At 33.0% G+C, this 22,825-nt stretch overlaps 1 protein-coding gene across 1 annotated transcript in view; it reads left to right on the plus strand.

The window, feature by feature from the left end:
- PPP3R1 (protein phosphatase 3 regulatory subunit B, alpha) overlaps window positions 1-22,825 on the plus strand; it is a 52,478-nt gene that overhangs the window by 17,154 nt on the left and 12,499 nt on the right. The window contains exon 2 of the mRNA XM_006909536.3: window positions 13,293-13,332. Within this exon, the coding sequence (XP_006909598.1) occupies window positions 13,293-13,332 (40 nt within the window). The remainder of the gene's footprint in view (window positions 1-13,292; window positions 13,333-22,825) is intronic.

A 22,825-nucleotide genomic window follows, 5' to 3' on the forward strand; every position in this document is an offset into this window, starting at 1 on the left:
TGGAATTAGAAACTACCATATAGCAATTGTATCAGTTAACCAATTGCTCTGTAACAAATTACCCATAAGTTTAGTAGCATAAAATGGCACATTTATTATTTTATAATTTTAATGGGCTTAGCTGGATTCTCTGCTTCATGAGTTGAAATCAAAAGACAAATTAAGTTAGCCTCGAGTCTGAGGTCTCATCAGAAGGTTTGATTGGGGAAGGATCTATTTCCACACTCATTGATTATTGGTGGCATTTAGTTCCTTGCGGGCTATTGGCTGGAGGCTACCCTCAGTTTCTTGCTCTGTGAGCTTCATTAAAGTGTGCAAACTGAGAAAGCTACAGAAAGAGACTTTGTTGGCAAAATAGAAGTCAGTCTTTTGAAACCTAATCATACGTGATTTCCCCTTAATATTGTCATATTCGGTTGCTTAAAAGCCAGTTATACTAGGGAGGGGAATTGATTATACAAGGATGTGAATACCAGGAGAATGGGGATCATCTTAGAGGCTGGCCATCTCCTGAGTCATCATAATGTAATTGACTCAGACAGGAATCATCAATGGATGTTAAAATGAGTGGTTATAAGTTTGAGGAGTAAATTGAATATTTACATAATCTAAAAATAACTTAAAACAAGATGCTTATTAAATAAAGTAACTTTACAATGGAAGAACCTTAACTAAGTGATCAAAGTTAACATTGCTGATATTGAGGAAAGTCAACATTATCTGCCTCCTGATATCTGGAAAGAACACATCTATGGTGTTTACCAGAAGGGTATATCTGAATCTAATCATGAGAAAGCAGGAATCTAATCATCAGGCAGACCTGTTGAGGGACAGTCTACAAAATAACTGACCAGTATCCTTTAAAAAGTCACATGAAAGGCATAAACAGACTGAAGAATTGTTCCAATTTAAAGTACACTAAAGAGAGACATGACAGTTGAATCCAATACATAATCCAGGATTTTTTTGCTATAAAGAATGCTAGCGAGATATATCTATGTATTATAGAATAATATAGAATATTATTATAGAACCATAACATAACTGTATCCATGGTCTACTGAATCTATTGTATTGGATTGTTTTTCACTGGTAAATTTCTCTTCAGATTCTTTAAATGTTGATTTTATTGGTAAAATTTAAATCAGATCTTTAAATTAGATCAGCAGTTTTCAGAGTGGTATATGGGTACCAGGGAGTTCCAACACCTTCTCATAGAATTCACAAGGTCAAAACTGTTCTCATAGTAGCATTAATTATTTGTTTTATTCACTGTGTTTACATTTGCACTGTTGGTGCAAAAGCAGTGGTTGGTAAAACTGCTGATAATTAAGTGTGAATTAAAACAGTGGCACCGTACTGGACCATTAGTCATTATATTTCTTCACTGCCATGCAGTTGAACACCAGTTTCACTTAAGACTATCCTTGGTAAAGCAGTAAGAAGTATTTTATTAAATCTAACCATTGTGTTCATGCCTCTTTAATATTCTTTGTGATGAAATGATATATGTACAAAGCCCCACTTCTGCATACTTAAATTAAGATGGTTGTTTTGAAGAAAAACAAGTACCTAGGTGATTTGCAAGCTGAACTAGCTGCCTTTTTCATAGAACACCAAAACTGCTTGAGAACAACTGACAAAATCTGGTTATTCACACTTGACTATTTGGCAGACATATTCTCAAAAATGAACAGTGAACTTGTCACTTTAGTGAAAAACAACTGACATACATGAAACATGAATAAATAAAAAACCTCAGCAAATAGGAGATATAAAGAAGAATGGTAATTTTAGAACTGAAAAATATAACTGATACAGTGGCTCAGTGAGTGAGCTCATCAGCAGAATAGAGAAGACAGAAGAATCAGTAAACTGGCGGATAGAACAAAAGAAAATACCCAATCTGAACAACAAAGGAAATAGATTGAAAAAATAATCCACAGAGCCTCCTCTAACTGTGGGACTATAAAAAAGACTTAACACTTGTATCATTGGATTCCCAGGAGAGGAAGAAAGAGAGCAAGGTTAAAATGTTCTTAAGGAAATAGTGGCTGAAAATTTCCCAAGTTTGACAAAAGATAAAAACCTACAGATTCAAGAAGCAGAGTGAACATTAAACACGGTAATCCCATGGAAATATACCAGGATACCTCAAAGTCAAGTTTATAAAAAGTACAAATATACTGGCATAAGGGAAATGATACTTTATATAGATGAGAGAAATAGTTCAAATGATAGATTTTTCAAGTGCTGAAAGAAAAGAACTGTCAGCCTCAAACCCTATTTCATCCTGTGGAATGAAAGGGAAGTCAAGACAATCTCAGATGAAAGAAAATTAAGAGAATATGTCACTAGAAGACATACCTTAAAAGAATGGCTAAAGGAAGTTTTGAAAAAAAGGGAAATGAAAAAGGAATCTTGGAACATCAGGAAGGAGGAAAGAACAATACAAAGTATGAAAGTATGGGTTAATACAATAGACTTTCTCCTTTTGAGTTTTCTAAATTATGTTTGACAGTTAAGCAAAAATTATAACATTTGCTATGGTTCTTAAGGTACATAGAAGAAATATTTAAGACAGGTGTAAGTTGGTGAGGATAAAATGACAGTATTATGTGAAAAGTTAGGTATATATAATGTAGTACATAGAGCAACCACTAAGAAAGCTATACAAAGAGATAAACTTAAAAACACTAGATGAATCAAAATGAAATTTCCTGAAATGTTCAAGAAACCCACAGGAAAGCAGGATAAAGAGAACAAACAGAAAACAAAAAGTAAAATGGCACAGTAAGTCCTAACATACACTCACAATTACATTAAGTGTAAATGGTCTGAATATACCAATTAAAATACCGATATTGGCAGCAGATTAAAAACATGACCCACCTTCGTGATGTCTACAAGAAACTACAAACACAATATAGGCAGATTGAAAGTAAAAGGAAGATGTATCATGCAAACATTAATCCTAAGAAAGCACGAATGAATATATTAATATCAGATAAAGTAGATGTCAGTGCAAAGAAAATTGCCAGACAGCGAATGCCCATTATGTAATGATGAAAGGATAAATCTACCAAGAAGACATAGTAATCTTAAAGGTGTTTGTGTCAAAGCTGCAAAATATATGAAGCAAAACACGGATGGAACTGAATAGAGAAATAGACAAGTCCAGAATTATAGTTGGAGACTTCAGTACTTGTTTCTCAACAAGTGGCAGAACAACTAAGCAGAAAATCAGCAAGGATATAGAAGCACTCAAAAACACAATTAACCAATAGTATATATTAACATTTTTAGGACTTCATTAAACAACTGGAATATATCACCTTTTCAAGTGTCTACAGAACATATACGAATAGGCTACATACTGGGCCGTAAAAACAAACCTCAACAAATTGAAAACAGTTGAAATACTCAGAATGTGTTCTCTGACCACAGTGGAATAAACGTGAAGTCAGTAACAAATATAACTGGAAAATTTCTGAACACAAACTAAATAGCACACCTCTAAATTCATGGGTCATAGAGGAAGTCTCAAGGGCAATAAATATTTTGAACTGAATGAAAATAAGAATACAACCTATTGAAATTTGTGGGACATAGCTAAAGAAGTGCTGATAGGGAGATGACGTTAGGAAAGAGAAAAGTGTTTGGTAATCTAAACTTCTACTTCAAGAACCTTAAAAAAATAAAATTTACCCAAAGCATGGAGAAGGAAGGAAATAAAGATGAAAGCAGGAATCAGTAACATTGAAAACAGTACATCAGTGGAGAAAATCAATGAAATTAAGAGCCGGTTCTTCAGAAAGTCAGTGAGTTGACACATCTCTAGCAAGACAGAAGAAATAAGAAATTACCATTATTGGGAATGAAATGAAAGGTATCAACATAGACAGACCCTGCAGACATGAAAAAAAGGGAATACTATGAACAATTCTGTACTCATAAATTATACAGAAAATTTTCAAGGACTGCTTCCTTGAAAAATATGAACTACCATATCTTACCCAGTATGAAATAGATAATTTGAATAGCTCCATTGCCTTGCTAGCAAAAATTTTAAAAAGACAGTACAGTGTAGATGCAGAAATCCTTAACAAAACATAAACATAGAATTAATCTGTTAAAAAAAAAAAATACTGTATACCATGACCAAGCATTATTCTTTGCAAGGATGAAGGGCTGGCTCACTATTTGAAATTCAATTAATATAAATAATCTGCTATATTAATATGCTAAAGAAGAACAATCACATGATCACATCAGTTGATGGAGAAAAAGCACTTGATAAAATTCAAAACCCACTCATTAAAAAAACAGAACAACAGATATACAGAAAAAAACTAGCCCAGTTGGATAAGGAACATCTATAAAAACCAACAGCTAACTTAATGGGAAGAACTTTCTCCATAAAATCAGTAACAAGGCAAAGATAATCTGCTCTCAACACTTTTCCAACACAGTGCTGAAAGTTACAGCAGTGCAATAAGGCAAGAAAAGAATGTGAAAGGTATACAGGTTGGAAAAGAAGAAAAATTGTTCCCGTTTTTCAGATGACATCATTGTCTACATAGAACATCCTGAGAAAGGTACAGAAAAAATTAGAACTAATCAATGAGTCCAATAAGATTGCAGAATACAGGGTAGACATAAAAATTATGGTTAATATTAGGTAATAGAGAAAAAATAGGATTGGTTAGATTAGGCGTTACTTAAAAGGAGGTAAGTTTTAAACTGTAAAATTGAGTGATAGGTATCATTATATCAGGCCTCATTAAGCAATAAGATCTTCAAAATAGCATATTATATATCTTCACACATTTGCTAGGTGAATTCAAGCAAGAGTATAATTTTGATAGCATTTATCAGGCTAGAACTGTTTAGGTTTTTCCCTAAAATCATTTGACAAACACAGATATGTTTTTTACTTCTGTTGGAAAACTAGTCACTGTTTAACAGGGATATACTATCTTGATGAATATTCCCATCATGTGATAGCATTATAACTAATTTTTATAGGGAATTCACAAAATCCCTTGTGCCAAATTGGTTGCTATAACTTAGGCCATGTTTGATTTATATTGCCAACAGCTTATACTTGTGAGATTTATTGCCTTTTCCTTATACTGTTGTACTGGCCTACAAAAGAAAATAATAAAAAATTAAGCATACACTGGGAACTTTTTGTCTCTTGGACCAACAGATTGCTTTTAAGGAGTTTCTTGACATTCTTTTTTCTCTCTCCATTTCTCCCCTTCTTTCTTCCATATTGAAATGTCTAGCATCTTTATTAGTAGTCAAAAAATCTAATACAGCTAGAACGGCCTCTTAAACTCACCTAGTCTTTCTTATTTCCTCCATGAAGAAGTGAGTTCCTAGAGGGAAGGGTACTTACTTGTGGACTCACAGTTTGATAAAGACTTGTCCTTTAAAGGTAGGGTCCCCAACCCTAACAAGTTGGTACCTGTTTGTGGCCTGTTATGAACCGGGCCTCAACAGCAGGAAGTTAGTGGCGGGCTTAAAGGGAAGCTTCATCTGTATTTGCAGCCACTCCCCAGCGCTAGCATCACTGCCTCACCTCCACTTCAAATCATTAGGTATTAGATTCTCATTGGAGCACTGGTCTCTGGTGCCAAAAAGGTTGGAGACTGCTGCCTTTTAAGGCTACTGATAATAGCCATTTTTTTTTTTAATCTCCTTCTCCTTTCCTTGATCTTTGCATTTCTTTTCCCCCAAATTCACCTATTCACAGTTTCATACTCTGTTTCATACTTTTAAGTATAAGGAATATCTGTTTGAGAATAGTTATTACGATGGTCAGTGATTTTACTCTAGGAAAAAAATTGATTTCGTTATAATTGCGTTAATTGTGGGAAGTTAGCAAGCTTTATCAACAGGTAAAGCCATTGGGATCTCTTAAGTCCGTATTGTTCAGTGTTTTAAAGTTTTTATTATATGATTACTGGTTTGGTACACATTAAATCAGGAATAGGAAAATGTTTTCTAAAGAAATTTTCTGGCAAAGCAATGAGGAAAATATTTTTGGATCTCTTATCTCATTTTGTTTAGAGTTACTTTGATCTTAGAGTGTCAAGATGTGAGAATAAATATGAATTTTATAGGTGCATACTGTAAAGTTTAGAATATTTTCAAAGGGCATGCTGTCAGAATAGATATTTGTCTTTGCTGAGTAGACTTTAAGAGGGGACAACATTGTCTTATTTGGTTATAGACTCTCCTTGTGAACTGTACATATTACTTCATTGTTAGAGTACTGCTTGCTTATTTAAAGTATATGTAGACCCAAATGCTTAAATAGGTACTTGTTATGAAAAATGAGTGTCAAGGAAAGTGAAAATCTAAAAGTTCTTTACTGGACTTTTAAGAATTTATTGTGTCTGCTAGTGTGTCCTTAATCTAGCCACATTCTTTAACACATTGATGTTTAAAATGCCACTTAAACCAAGTTCCTTAAGTCTGTATACATTTTTATATGCACCTGTAAAATTCTTAGGACATTAAATCTGGCAAAGCATATCAAGATAATATGATAATTGCTGCCTTCATGGAGTTTAAAATTTAAAGGAACTAAGTAAGGAATGAAAAAATTATAAGGGTCACAATTACTCCACTTTCTGGTTTCTCATGATACTACAAGATTAATCTAAAAAATATGTAATTTGCTACCTTGAAATGCATATATATCTTGTAAAAATAATCATGTTTTTCAATTAATAGTATGACAGGAAACTACAGTATTTTAAAGAAAGTGATGAGATTTTTATCTTAACTAAAGACTTGTGTGTTATAAAGCAATTCTGTTGTACCTGAGACTTGCTATCAAGTTTTAAAAATCAAAGTTATTGAGATATAACTTAAATATAGTAAAATTAACCAGTTTTAAGTGTACAACTAATGTGTCTTGACAAATATATATATATATAACTTGAAAAGCAGTACCATAATTAAGATGTAGAACATTTGTGACCCTAAAATGTTACCTGGTACTCCTTTGCATTCATGCTGCACCCCCACTCCTGGCAACTGGTGATATTTCATTAACTGTAGTTTGCCTTTTCTAGCTTATATAAATGCATTCATGTAGTGTGTAACCTTTCATATCTGGTCTTTTCACCTAGCGTATTGCTTTGAGATTCATTTATGTTGTATGAGTAGTCTTCTCTATTCATTACTGAGTAGCACTCCATGTCTGGATACCCTACAGTTTGTTTATCCATTTGACAGTTGATGGACATTTAGAATGTTTCTTTTTTGGGCTGTTAACAGTAAAGCTTCTCTATGTGTAGAAATCTTTGTGTGGACATATTTTCATTTCTGAATATTATGTTAATATTAAGAATCCACCAAACTTTTTTCCAAAATGCCTGTACCATTTTGAGTTCCCACGAGCAATATATAAAAATTTCAGGTGCTCCACATCTTCACTAACACTTGGTATGTCAGTGTTTTAATTTTAGCCACGTATACATCTGGGTGCTAGTTTTCTATTGCTGTGTAAGAAATTACCATAAACGTAGTGGCTTATAAACAGCACCTATTATTTCATAGTTCTACAGGTCAGAGTTCAGCACAGGTTCCCTTCAGGGTGTTACCAAGCTGAAATCCAGGTGTCAGCCAGACTGAATTCTCATCTGGAGATTCTGAGTAAGATTCTGTTGCCAAGCTCTTTTTGATGGCAAAATTCAGTTTTGTTACTTTTGTAGGATTGAGGTCTTTGTTTCCTTGTTCACTGTTAGCTGGAGGCCACACTCAGCTGCTCCTAGAAGACTGCCTGCATTGAGTGGCACATGGTCCACTCCATCTCCTTTATGTTGAATTCTTCTAGTGCTTTGCATCTCTGACTTCTCTCACAAAAGGCTCTTGTGATTACAGCAGACCTACCTGAATAATCTTATCATAAGGTCAACTGATTTGGAACCTTAAGGACATACACAAAATCTCTTTGCAGCAGTACCTAGGTTATTGTTTGACTACCTGGGAGATATGTACCAGAGGCCAGACGTTTCAGAGGGCTGTCTTAGAATTCTGCCCAGCACATAACTCTTTATTTGTTCTACGTTTTCAGCAACACCTCACATTAGGTTTAAAATTTTAGCCATGGTATCTCATTGTAGTTTAACTTGGATTTCTGTAATGTCTAATGATATGAAACATTTTTCATATATATCTGTTGTCTATTCAGATCTTTCTTTTTTTTCATATTGATAATCTTTTGTTTTAGCATCATTTGTTGCATAGATTTTTTTCCCCATTGAATTACTTGGACATCTTTGTCAAAAATCATTTAGCTGTGTGTGTGTGTGTGTGTGTGTGTGTGTGTGTGTGTGTGTGTGTGTAAGAGAGAGGGGGAAGGGAGGGGAGAAGAGGAGAATAATTTAAGTCAGACAGTGTAAGTCTTTCAACGTTTTTCAGATTTTTGGCTACTTAAGTCCTTTGCATTTCATGTAGGTTTTAGAAATGGTTTATTGATTTTGATTGGGATTGTTTTCTATCTGTAGATCAGTAGGGGGAGAATTGCCATCTTAACTAGTCTTCTGATCTATGAACATGATATAGCTAGTTTTTTAGATCATCTTTAATTTCTCTCAGCTGTGTTACATAGTCTTCACTGTACAATCTTTGCACATATTTTACAAACTTTACCATTTTGTATTTTTGATAATTTTCTGAATGGAAGGTTTTTTAATATCCTTTTCTAGAATTGCTTTTAGAATGTAGACATACATTTGTTTTTTGTATATTGGTCTTGTATCCTGTGGCCTTGCTTCATTCATTAGTTCTCATAGCTTTTTTGTAGTGTGTTTAGATTTGTATATATACACAGTCATGTCACCAGCAAGTAAAGGCAGTTTAACTTCCTCTTTCCAATCTATGTGCCTTTTATTTCTTCTGCTTTGCCTTAGTCTACTGGTGCAGATATCTTTATCTTGTTCCTGATCTTAGAAGGCATTCAGTCTTTCACCATATTAAGTATGATGTTAGCTGCAGGCTTGTTGTAGATAGCTTTTATAGATTGAGGATGATCTTTAGTTTGTTGAATTGTTCTTATTTTATCTTGATGCATGTTGAAATTTGTCACATACTCTTACTGTATCTGTTAAGATGACCATATGTTTTTCTTTTTTAGTAAGTATAGTGAATCATATTGATTTTGCATATTAAACCAGCCTTGTGTTGCTGGGATAATTAATCCTCAGCTAGTTATGATGTTTTAGTCTTTAAAAATTTTCTAGATTTGCTCAGATATTTTTAAGGAATTTTGCATTCATGGTCATGAAGCATTGTTGGAGTATAATTTTCTTTTTTGTGCTGTCATCTGATTTTGGTACCAGGGTAATGCTGCCCTCATAAAATAAGTTAAGAACTATTCTCTCCCCTTTTGTTTTCTGAAGGGATTTGTGTAGGATTAGCATGGTTTTGGACTGCAAATATATGACAGAAATGATCCCAGGTCTTTGTGGGAAGGTTTTTAACTCGAATTCAGTTTAACAGCTATAGAGGTGTTCAACTTTCCCTTTTTTTCTTGAGTCAATTATGGTAGAATCTATCTTTCAAGAAACTTGTCCGTTTCTTCTAAGTTACAAAATTTATTTTTCTTTTAAGTTTTTGGTTTTATTGATTTATCTTTCTGTTTGTCCTTTTTCTCCCCTTGCTTTGGGTTTAAAAGACTACTTACCTGCATCTCATAAATTCTGATAGGTTCTGTTTTCACTCAGTTCAAAATATTTTCTGATTTCTTATCATTTCCTCTGTGACTTAGGGTTACTAGAATTGTGTTGTTTGATGTCCAAATACTTGGGTATTTCCAAATATCTTTCTAGTTTAATTTCATTGTAATAAGAAAATTTATTCTGTGTTATTTCAAACCTTTTAAGTTTATTCATACTTTTTTGTGTGGGGGGGCGGGAATTGTGAAGGAATGGACACTGTATTTCTGAGAAAGAGGCAGATAGTGAAGGAAATAGACTTGGCTAGGTATGCACTTTATGTAAAACATTCTCCAAATTGGAATCCCATACACAGAGCGACACACATCCACTCAGACCCCTCCCTCACACACCCCGCTAACTCACTCCAGCCCCAATACAATCAGTAGGCATGAATGAAGGCGAAACCAGTTCCTCCTCCATTTCCTCCTCACCCCTCCATCTGGAGGAATGAGACTTTGTGATTCCCGGACTTGCTGGGGAGGATGGAAGCCTAGTCTGTTCTGGGGCTGGCAGCATGGTGATTCATTGCGTTACCCCTTTCTTTTCTTATTGAGACTTTTTTTGAGGCTCAGAAAAATGTCTTTTTAGCGTTTCGTATGATTTGGAAAATAATCTTCTGTTCTGGGACGTGTTGGTTGGTAGTGTGTTAGGATCTTTCTTTGCTGAATTTTTTTGATCTCCTTGTTTTCTTTCAGTTACTGTGAGAGAAATGTTAAAATCTCACATGATTGCCTTTTCCTTTCAGCTCTCTGTCTGCTTTAGTTTATTTTGAAGCCCTGCTATTTTTTATATGTATATATGACTTCTGGGACTCAATTACTATGTTTGTGTGTGGTTTTCCCTTACAATCCACACAATTCTGGGACACCAGCTGGATGTCCTACAATTCAACTCAATTCTGACACTATCTATCCAGAGAGCACCAGATTCCACAGGTTAAGGGCTCCTCAGTCCTACAGTACTACCCCGCCCCCGCCCCCCATGCCAATTGCAAGTTCAGGTTGTCACCTGGAGTTGTAGATGTTCAACTGGCTATAGATTGGAGGTTCCAGGGACATCCTCCTTGGGTTTGATTAATTTGCTAGAGCGACTCACAGAACTGAGAAACATTTTACTTAACTAGATAACTGGTTTATTATAAAAGATGTAACTCAGGAACAGCCAGATGGAAGAGACACTTAGGCCAAGTTACAATGTATGAGGAGCTTCCATGCCCTCTCTAGGCTTTCCACTTTCCCTTCATTTCCACGTGTTCACCAACCCAGAAGTTCTTAGAACCTTGTCCTTTTGGGTTTTTATGGAGGCTTCATTACATAGGCATGATTGATTAAATCATTGGCTATCGGTGATTGATTCAACCTCTAGCTCTTCATGTTCTTTTAAATAACATTGTAATGTTTCTCTCATAGTGTAAGATCTTGACACTCTACATCCATTTTTCTGTCTCACATTTGTGCTGCTGTTGTCATATAGAATCTACACATTATATATATTTCATAAAAAATACATTGTTACTATGTGTTAAATAGTTATTTTTAAAGACCTTTAAAAATGAGAAAAATGTCTTGTATATTTACCTACATATTTATCATTTCTGGTAATCTTCATTCTTTGATCTAGATCCAAATTTTCATCTAGTATCATTTTTCTGCCTGAAGAATTTCTTTTGACCTTTCTTGTAGTGCATATGTACTGGAGCTTAATTCTCTTAGTTTTTAGTTACCTGGAAAAAGCATTTTGCCTTAATATTTGAAAGATATTTTTGCTGGGTATAAAATTAGACAGGTTGAGGTTGAAATAACCTTTTTGCTATATGGATTCTAAGCACAGGAAAGAGATGAGGCATTTGGTGTTGATGGAGAATGGTCCTTGGATCTTACTGGATGCCGGCTAGCAGGGAGTGGTATAAGTAGAGGTTGGATTGTATGCTTTATAAAGAGTTGATAACACTGTAAAGGTCTGTGGGCTGGAAAAACACGGACCTGGTTTCAGAGTCCTCCCTGAAATTACCATATAACCCTTTTGCCCTCACTTGTAATACAATTATATTAATCATTAAAAAATTCATAATAATTCAAAGAGTATCATTATAATCTTTCTTTAGAGCCTTGCAAGAAACATACTTAATTTTAAGTTAGAATAGAATAAGGTTTTTTAAAAGTGTATTTTAAAAATTTAGGCATGAATATATAAGATGGTAAAAGTTAGGAATCATGATAAGACTCTTATGATCAATTAAAGGTGCAAAATAAGCAGAACTCCATCTCTGCTCATCAGTAATTCCAAGTTTTATTAATGTTTGCTATTCTATCTTTAATTTATATTTGATATTTAAAGTGACCTAGAGTTAAATAGAGTTAAATAACCAGTTCTGGGAAATTGCAGTTATCTGCTATAATTTTCAAAGATAAGACTCTTGACAACATAATAAGAGTTGAAGATGCTAATTTACTGATAAACCTTTCTTAGACCTTAAGTTTACATAGAATAAGAGATACTTTAGTAATTTAAAAGCTAGTCAGCCAGACTAAAATGATTTTTCAGGTGTATTCAATAACTTCCTAGGATGTAAAAAGTATATTTAATGTTAGTCCTTTTATACACTAATTGTCAAGATTAGATAAATGGAGTATAGGATGCATGGTACTCAATTTTATCACTGAACTTTAAAAACTCAGTTTACATTATTTTAAATTCCATGGACTTTTTAAAAGATCTTCATGATTTTTATCTCATATGAATCTGTTATACTTGGGATTTTGACTGTTTTAGATTTAAAACTAATCCTGGTTCCATTACTCATCAAACAGTGTGATCTTCTACTAGGTACTTGACCTCCCTGGGCTGAGTTATCAGGATTCGTTAAATATAACATTGGTCCAGGTCTTTAGTTTCCTAGAGAATTTTTTTTCCTTAAATAAATTTCATGTGGAATCTTGATATACAAAACAGTTGGTTTTATATTTTTTATAAATTAGGAGTTCAGATATATTAACTTAGAGTCTATCCATGAGATAGGACTTCCCATGAAAAGAAAAATTTGAATTGGCTGTCTGACATTAGACCCACCTCCCTATTAATATTTTTCTTATTTCAGTTGTACAGCATATAGAAAATTATGTTACAGTGCAGGCCTAAATGGTAACAGGCTTTTGCTTTGCAGTTTCAGGAAACTCTTCAATTAGGGAAGGCAGGAGAAGCTCTATTATGAACTCTACTCCATAATGAGTTCAAGACACATTAGAGTATTGACAGTCACTAGTGTGTTAAAATTTAGTATATAACATGTTTTAGGGTATTAAAAACATTTAAAATAAATTTTAATCAAATATTTGTGTAAGTCTTAAGTGGCAGAGACACAGCTCAGGCCTGTTCGATTCAAGAGCTCTATCATATTGCATAATTTTTTCTTCTCAAAAATAAATTTGTAGATCTAGATATATTAGTTTATGGCTTATTTCCCTGTGTTTTATGACTCAAAATATATAAAGTTAACCTTTTATAGAAAATTGTGCCAATTTTGTGACTAACAACTGTTATTTTTCTCTCCAGGGAAATGAGGCAAGTTATCCTTTGGAAATGTGCTCACACTGTAAGTCAAATATTCTTGTTATCAAGAATTTCTTTTATTTACATACCTCTGTATATGTATGCACATATATCATACACTCTATATATAGCAAAAGTAGCCCTTAACTGTTTAAAATGAGTAGTGAATTTAACTTACAGTCAGTCTTAAGTTATCAGAATCGAGAAATATTTTTTCTAGACCTGTTTATTATTACTGTCTGCAGTATGCTATATTTACAAATCAGACCTCAAATCTCAGTGGCTTAACCTAACTGTTAACTTATTTATCTTGTGGTTATATAAAATAAAGTACTTATTGAAGGCAAAACTTTGGTAGACCAAGTAGCTATTGCAAAAGATCTTTCTGGGGAGGATGAGGTGTGTAAGAAGTGAGGGTGGGCTGGATATTTCTGACTGTACTGGAGAAGGTAAAAATGAAAAATGACAGTCTTAGAAATTCTTGACTCAAGGATCAGTCAGAGGACCAAGGAGCTTAATAAAAATCATAGGGTCTATTGTATGGAGGGACAATGACTGGGATAGAGGGAGATCCTGAGAATTGGAATAAGGACATTTGGTAAATTTAGATACCATCGTGAGGTCCCAGAACTCCCATTGTTCAGAAGTTCAGAAGCCATTCTGAACTTCCTTGCTCTTTCCACCTCTATTTGATGAAGTTTGTCCTGTTTTGCAGTGAGGTGCCACTTCCTTTTTGTTATATTAAAACCATTTTCCCAGTTGCTCATTATGTTTCATTAATCTCCTTTCTTTTCCCAAAACACTTGTCAATTTCTTTTATTCTCCTCAACGTCTTTGCTTGCTTATGAGCTCTGGGTAGAATGCTCTTGTATCACCTATTTCAACTCAGCATAAACATCACCTTTTCCGAGATGTTTTCTGTTTCTCTCTGCTCTCCTCAGACTCTCTCTATTATGGGTAGTACCCTGTTTATTCCTTATAGCAGTTACTATCAGCTGAAATTACTTGTTTATTAATCCATTTAATATTCAATTTTGTAACTTTTATGGTTTTTTAAATAGTGATACTCTATGACCAATTACCCATAATTCTGCCATCCTAACTACCATTTACATTTTATTCTACAATTTCTTCCCAGGCTTTCCTTTATTAATTTCTTATGTAATTATCAGATGTAGGTGTTTGTTTCTATTTTAACCATAAAGATTAAATGTTGCATCCAGCATATTGTTAGAATTGTAACGAAAACCAGACCTAATTATATGACTCCATAGACCAGGGGTTGGTAAACTACTGCCTGTTGGCAGTTTCTGTTAAAGTTTTATTGGAACGCAGTCATGCCCATTTGTTTACATGTGGCTGTTTTCGGGCTACAATGACAGAGTTCAGTAGTTGCAACAGAGACTGGATGGTCCACAAAGCCTAAAATATAGACAGGCTATCTGGCCTCTTACAGAGTAAGTTTGCTGAACCCTGTTATAGACTGTAGTGGTCTTCTGGATTTGATAACTACCATTTCTATCACTGCTTAAACTATCTCTGAAATATGGTCAAGGTAGAGTAGTTACAGACTAGTGCTCTGGGTATTAACTAGATTCATAATTCTTGTCTCTGGCAAAGTTAATGTGCTCTGACAATAACTCTAAGAATGTATTTTTTAGGGTTGTTACAAGTGTATAGCTTCTTTGGTAACATCTTTGAACAGCATTCATTTGCCTGAGTGAGTTCTGGTGTGGTGGGTCATTTTTGGCCATATTTTTTATATAAAGTAGGAAGAAGTTAGTGGTATATCATACTCAATTTTGAAGAAACATTCTAGAAGAAAGAAAATACAATTACTAATATTAGTAATGACAACTGAAATCACTACAGATCCTACAGATGTTAAAAGGATAATAAGAGAATATTATGAACAATTTTATGCCAATAAATTCTATATCTTAGATTACACGGGCAAATTCCTTGAAAAACAAATATCTAAAACCACAAAAAGAAATAGAAAATGTTAATAGCATCATATCTATTAATGATATTGAATTCTTGTTTTAAAATGTTTCCACAGTGAAAACTCCAGATAGCTTTACTGGTAAATTCTACCAAACATTTAATGAAAAAATATACCAATCATAATCCAGATTCCTTCAGAAAATAGAAGCTAGCATTATACTGATAACAGTACCAAAGACATTTATAGGAAACTGTAAACCAATATTGATCATGAACATATGTGCAAAAATGCTTACTTAAATTTTTGTAAGTCAAATCCAGCAATATTCAAAAAGGAAAATAAAACATGACCATGTGAAATTTATCTCAGGAGTATGATTTTTAACTAAAAAAAGCAATTAATGTAATTCACTCTATCGACAGAATAAAAGAGAAAAAAACTCAAATCTTCTCAATGGATGTAAGAAAGTGTTTGACAAAATTTAGTACCCATTTGTGATAAATACTGTTAGCAAATTAGGAGTAGACGGGAACTTCCTCAACCTGATAAAAAGAGTACCTACGAAAAAACCTACTTAACGATGAAAGACTGAATGCTTTCCACCTAAGATTGGGGGAAAAGCGTAGTTTTTGAGCAGTTGCAGTCATAATTGTACTAGAAGTTCTAGTCAGTAGATTAAGTCCAGAAAAGGTAGTAAAATACATTCTGATTGGAAAGACAAGAGTAAAATCTTTATTCTTAGATGACATGGTTTTGTATATAGCAAATCCTAAGTTATTAGAATAAGTGAATTTAGCAAGATTGTAGGATACAAGGACAATCTGCAATAATCAATGGAATTTCTATATAATTGCAGTGAACAATTAAAAAGTGAAATGGACAGAAATACCATTTATAGTAGAATAAAAACATGAAATATTCAAGTATAAAATTAACCAAATATATGTAAGATCTGTATGCAATGTACTATAAAACATCACTGAGAGAAACTTAAGACCTAAATAAATGGAGAGAGCTACCACATTCATAGATTGGAATACCTGATACTGTTAAGGTATCATCAGTTCTCAGATTGATGTATAGATTCAAAACAGTCCCAATCATACTCACAATAGGCTTTTTATAAAAATTACCAAACTGTTAATCCATGTGGAAATGCACAGGTCTTAGAAGAGCCAGAACAATTTTGAAAAAGAACAGCAAAATGTGAGGACAGTGCTCCCTAATTTAAAGATTTACTATAGAACACAAAACTGATATTGGCATAAGATAGATAAATCAAAGTAGAAGGGGGGTGTGTGTGTTGTGTATGTAATTGATTTTTAATTGAAATATATTTGCTATATAACATTGTATAAATTTAAGGTGTACGACATGTTAATTTGTATAGTTGATTGATTTTTGACAGAAGCGTGCAACAAAATAGCTATATTTCTATGTGGAATAAAATTTATCTTTATCCTTATTTATACCATATATAAAAAATAATGTATCATAGATTTAAACATAAAAGCTAGAATTCAGGAACTTTTAGAAGAATACATAAGAGAAAAATCTTTACAACCAGGATAGGCAAAGATTTTTAGTACACATAAAATACGAATCATAAAAGGAAAAAAAAAAAAAAGGATTTCATTAAAATGGAAAGTTTTCGATCTTTTTAAATGACACCTAAAAAAAGCAGTTTATAGACTGAGAAAATAACTTGAAATATCTACACCTGATGAAAGACTTGCATGAATTAGTGTACAGAGAGAATCACAGAACTTTTTAAGACAACCCAATTTTAAAAAGTGTAAATGATTTGAGCAGTGATTTCACAAAAGAAGATATATGAATTGCCAATAATCAAATGAAAAAGATGTTCAAGATCATTAATCCTCAGAGAAATGCAGATTAAAACTATAATCATATACTGCCTACCATTCACTAGAATAGCTAAACTTAAAAAGACTTGATAACACCATGTGTTGCCAAGGATGTGGAGCTCCTGGAATTCTCATATATTGCTGATGGGAGTATAAAATGGTACATTATTTTGGGAAACTTTGAGTTTCTAAGTTAAGTATATGCTTACCTTATGATCCAGCGGTTCCTAGAAAACTTTTGTTTACAAGAAGACATACGTGAATATTCTTAGCAGCTTTATTCCTGATTGTCCCAAACAGAAAACAGTTATGTCTATTACAGATGAACTTATAAACAAATTATGGCATATCCATTCAGTGGACTATATGACTGCAATAAAAAGGAACAAACTACTAACATGAAACAATTTGGATTAATGTCAAAAACATGATGAGAAAAAGTAGCCATAAGGTACATACTACATTAAATTTTAGGCAGAATTTAGTTATAGAAAGAACAGTGGTTGCCTGGGTTCCTGGGGAGCAAAGTGGGTGATGGACTGCAAAGGACCCAGGGTGATGTTTTGGGATAATGGGAAAAAAATTTTTTTTTTTGGAAATGTGCCTTTTTTTTTTTTTTTTAATCGTAGTGATGCTTACGTTGGTGTACACATTTGTCAAAGCCTATAGAACTGTGTATTTAATACATTTTTAGAATGTTAGTTATTTCTCAAAGTTGACGTATAATTTCTTTTTAGCATCATGATTACAACTTGATTCTTTTGTTGGTGCTGATGTCTAGTTTTTGCATATTTGACTAATAATTTTTAAAGTATATAAGAATTATAATCTAGAAACACTAAAAGTGCGCATCGCCTCTTTCATTAGAAAATCATGATGTACCCCTGACCTAGATCACAAAGTATAAACCTTTTAAGTAGATGAAAGTTTTTCATTTGTAAAAAAAAAAAAAAAAAAAAAAACAAAAAACACACACACAAATGAAGGTGACTGTGTCCATATTCCATAATATGCTTTTTTGATTCTCTCATAATATTGGTAGGGTGATTTCTTTGCTTTGTTCTGTTGTCAGACTATTCTGTGCAAAGTATAAATATTAAACTGCTAGTCTGTATACAAGGTTGATATAAAATTTGGGTTTTTTGGAAGCTGTTTATGAAGGTTTTATTTGTGACTGTCTCTCCTGCGCCCCCTGGTGGTTTTAAATTCTTATTTGGGGTAACATGAAAATATAGTCATTATTTTTCTAAGATAAGTTTACAAGAGACTTTAAGACTTTTAAATTAATCTTTATGTTGAAAAACTACCCAGTAGCTTCTGTTAAGCTTTATACTTGTGGTGTTCATTACAAGTTACTTAATGCATGTATCTCCATAGGTAATTTTGTCATGTCTGATGGCTTTCCAGAATACCTCTAAAGTAGATTCTGAGGTCCCTTATTAGAGTGTTTCCTAATAGTTTTCTTTCTAAATTATAGTTCTAAATATCCTGTCATACAAAAGAGATAGGGGAATTTTTTAAAAGAAATATTATATATACTCAGGAATATTATGTAGATTTAGAAATATTATGTTTACTGGCACATTTTATGGTGCCAGAAATTAAGGAAGTGCTCAAAATGGGTGTTGTTGAAAGGTACTACTTAAAGATCCAAGCTGGAGCAATTTTACTAATAATAATGATATTAATTTGATTTTAACCCATAGAATAAATATTCATGAATTCATGCTGATATGAATAATTGAATAAAGAAATAAATGGGGAGAAGGGACAGTTTTTTGTTTTTAAAACAGGAGCATTCCATCAATGTGGAAGGGAAGACAGAAAAAGAAAATCATTAGTCAAATACAGTAATGAAATCTTGCTGACAAGACCAACTAGTGGATGCTAAAATTAGGTCAGAGTTTTAGAAGTAGGATATTTGCGTAGTCTCAGAGTATCCCGCTTCCCCCCCACCCCCCGCCGTCAGTTTTTAATACAAAGGGAAAGATAGATTTATAGTGGAGAAGTCTGACTTCTACATTATACTACGTTAGCCAAGTGATCAAAGTTAACATCACCAGTAAAAAAACATGTTGATGTCAGAAACACATTGATATGATGCACTGAGGACACATCATGATTTCTAAGATATTCTTGTCCCAAATGCCCAAATCCATTCTAACCATGAGAAAACATCAGCAAGCTCAAACTGAGAGAAATTTTACAAAATACTGGGTCAAAATTTTCAAGGTCTTGAAAGATGGGAAGAATTAAGAGCTGTCACAAATTGGAGAAAACTAAGGAGAAATTACCAAAAAAATTAAATAATAGTTCTCAAATATCTGTCACCCAACTTTCTCTGATGTCAACACCTCACAGAATCATAGTGCAATTACCAAAATCAAGAACATAACATTAGTACTATTAAACTGCATATTTTAGTGAAAAAACTGCCGATGACCTTTGAATTTTTTTTTTCCTTTCCAGGATTCTAAATACGTTCCCCCCATTACATTTAGTTGTTTCTTTCAAAATATTATTGCTAGAAGGATTTGAAAAGACTCGCTTTATTTTATTTTTGTTGTTAAATCATTAATAGAGTAATAGGTAATAAATTATTTATAAAGCGGCTGTTGAAAGAATTTCTTGAAGGAGTGGTAGTCTTGTTGCTGTTTACTACTAAGCAGTTATTGAGAATTGGCTAAAATTTGAGGAAAGTTTATTTTCTACCATTCTGCTTATTTATTTTTTGTTTGGATCGGAGAAACCTCAAAATAACCTAAAAGAGTTTAGACTTCGATTTGTTTTTACTTTTAATACTAACAATGAAGTAGTAGCTTGGTATGAATGTAGTAATAACAGTGCTTTAAGAGCCAGAGACTAGATCTCTACTATTTTGGAATATCTTATATTCCTTTCTTCTAAATGAGAAAAAAAAATGTAATAAAGGCAGATTTTATATTTGTTAATCTGAGAGGGTAATGAATGAATATTCAGCCTGACTATTCAACCTTCTATCTCTGTTAATATTATATTGCTCTAGTGTTAATATGTCCAGTTGAAAATATTTATTAAAATTTACCATAGCAACGTGAGCTCTCTAAAGACTAATTCCTAATTGTTTTATGTAGTAATATTAATAAGATTCTTGAAATCACTTGTTAAAATGAGTAACCATCCGGATTTCACATTTATCCCTAAAAATACTCAGGGCAGGTAAGGTCTCAGCAGTTTACTTTGGTGTCTTCTATGTAAATAATTCATGAATTCCTCATTAATAACTACTTATATATCATAACCTCAAAGATCTACGTTTTTAATCTCTTAGATTTTAGACAATATATATGTGATTTGATGAGATTATTATAACATTTTGTGTAATTTAAATTGAAAATACAGGTTTTTTCAAGTATTAAGAGAGTACTCCTAAAATTATCATTACAAAAAGAAAAATAACATGAGTTTCAACTTGGCAAAACATGTGAAAAAGAGTATCTGAGTCACAAGATGAGTCAAGAGGGTGAGGTTTGTTTGTTTGTTTTTTCCCAGTCCATCTGTTTTAGGGACTAGCAGTAGGAAAAGTTTTCAATGAAAGTTGGTTCCAAAAGTTGAAATTTGTTAATATTTAATTGATACTAAATGGAGATCTGAAACATTTAATGGTGCTGCCAAAATAGATTTGATCTATTTCAGAGATCTGTGCCTAATTTGTAGGAGTTTGGTAAATGCTGATATTTCAAGAATTGAGACCTGTTTCATGCTTCAGGATATGTTTAATCCTTTAACATCTAGTTTTACAGTGTGGGCAAGTGGAAGTGCTGAATAGCCACTCCTCTGGTGAAAATAACAACCAAATAAGTCACTTTGTTATATACCTAAAGAAAGTATTTGTTTCTGAAAGCTAGCTTTCTTAGATCTTGGCTTTAAAATATATTCATTGCATTTACTTCCAAGCTAGTTATTTAAAAATATTATAATTATTTAGGTACAGATTCCTCCAGTGCATAGCTAGTCTCAACTAGATAATAAGTACTGAGTAATCTAGTCTGTCTTACTCATCATTGTAATTGAAGCAGGAAGGAGAGAATGGAAAGGAGGAAATAAATGGGTGGTTGGAGAATAGATACTGCCTTCTTTCAGACTGCACTGACTTATGCTCAAGGTGAGTTTTGGCTGCATGGGGTATGTGAGAATGGTGAGAATAGAAGATTAGATGGAGTTTGTTTCCTCCAAGTTACACTTAAGAGGCTTTTTTAAAAAGCCATTTATTGTCAAGTGTGATCACTGGCACATAGTTTTGCCATTGAGGAAGGTTTAAACTACTCATCTAGAACAGTATCAACTAGTTTATAATATTTCATGAGATACGTAAAGCAAAAGAAAGTAAATGGATTTAAATGTTGCTTTAAGGGCAGAGAGAGTTAATGATACTCATAACTACAGGATATATAGTTAACACTTTCTCCTTTTTTTAATCAGAAAAATCGATAGGACTTTTGTAAATGGAGAGTCAGGGAAGGACATTTCAGCAAAGGGTTTATAAGGAAAATGGAGGCATGAAATTTATGCTATCGAAAAATTGTGCCAAGAGCATTGTAGCTAAAATAAAGGTAATGGGAAAAGAAAGATGGAAATTTAAATTGAGGCTAAATATTGTTGAGGGCTTTAGACTTTTTATCTTGTTTGCAACAGGAAGCTACTAGAAAATTTTAAGCACAAAAGGTAGCAATTTGACTGAATATGTGCCTTTTAGAAAAATAACTTGACAGTGTTAAGAAGGATGAATTGAACTAAGTATATTTGATGATTTATGATTCATCTTTATTCTTGGTATTATTAATATTCCTTATTCATCAAGACTATGGACTTGCTATCTTCTGAATTAATGGGGTTTTCCAGGTAATTGAAACATAATCCTTCAGCACCTCAGTTTCAGTTTCATGATGTAATTTTCTAAACTGTTAATCATGTCCCTGCCTCAGTAAATGGAATCTAACATAGTTTCCATAAATATTATGCACTACGTTTCTGCCTTCCCTCTTTTTTGTTAATGATTTACTCTAGAGCTATTGTTAAGTGAAATGACCCTGATTTGTCGATGTACTGTTTGTAGAAACATTGTCCTCTTTCTTTTTCCATTTGTAATTTATTATGTTCAATTTCTTTATTACCTTTTGTGATCTGTTGTAAACTAAGGGAAAACTAAAGATTGCTAGAAGAAATGGTTAACTAATCCTTGGTATGTATGTAAATTAAGGCAAACGAAGAGAAGCGAAGCCCTCAGCAAGGTCTGTGAACTTTGAGAAACTGTTCTCAAAGGTTTGCCAGTTCGTGTTTGTTAATGAGTTGTACTTTAAATACTGGTGGCATTTTGATCAATAAGTTTTAAATCCAAAACACTTAAAAATAGTACTTATTTATAACATTTATTGAGTACCTGTTATATGCAATGTACAGAATACCAGTGAATGAATCATAGACTCTTCCCTGAGGTAGGGAAGACATGTAAATAAATAGTGAAAAGCATTTGTGGGACTTAACTTATTAAATTTGTTCCCTCCAATAGTAAGGTTATTTAATTTCATCATGGAAATTGGAAAATAGGGTTTATTTGAATAGTTTGTTTTTATCTATTCCATTAAAGAAGGGAATGCTCTTTAATAGAAGGATAAAATGCTCAGTGAAGTTAATGTGTTCATGAAGAATGTATTTGAAGTTTTGATTGGATTATTATAAAT

Source organism: Pteropus alecto, unplaced genomic scaffold (assembly GCF_000325575.1).
Source record: "Pteropus alecto unplaced genomic scaffold, ASM32557v1 scaffold131, whole genome shotgun sequence".
Classification (NCBI taxonomy): Eukaryota; Metazoa; Chordata; class Mammalia; order Chiroptera; family Pteropodidae; genus Pteropus; species Pteropus alecto.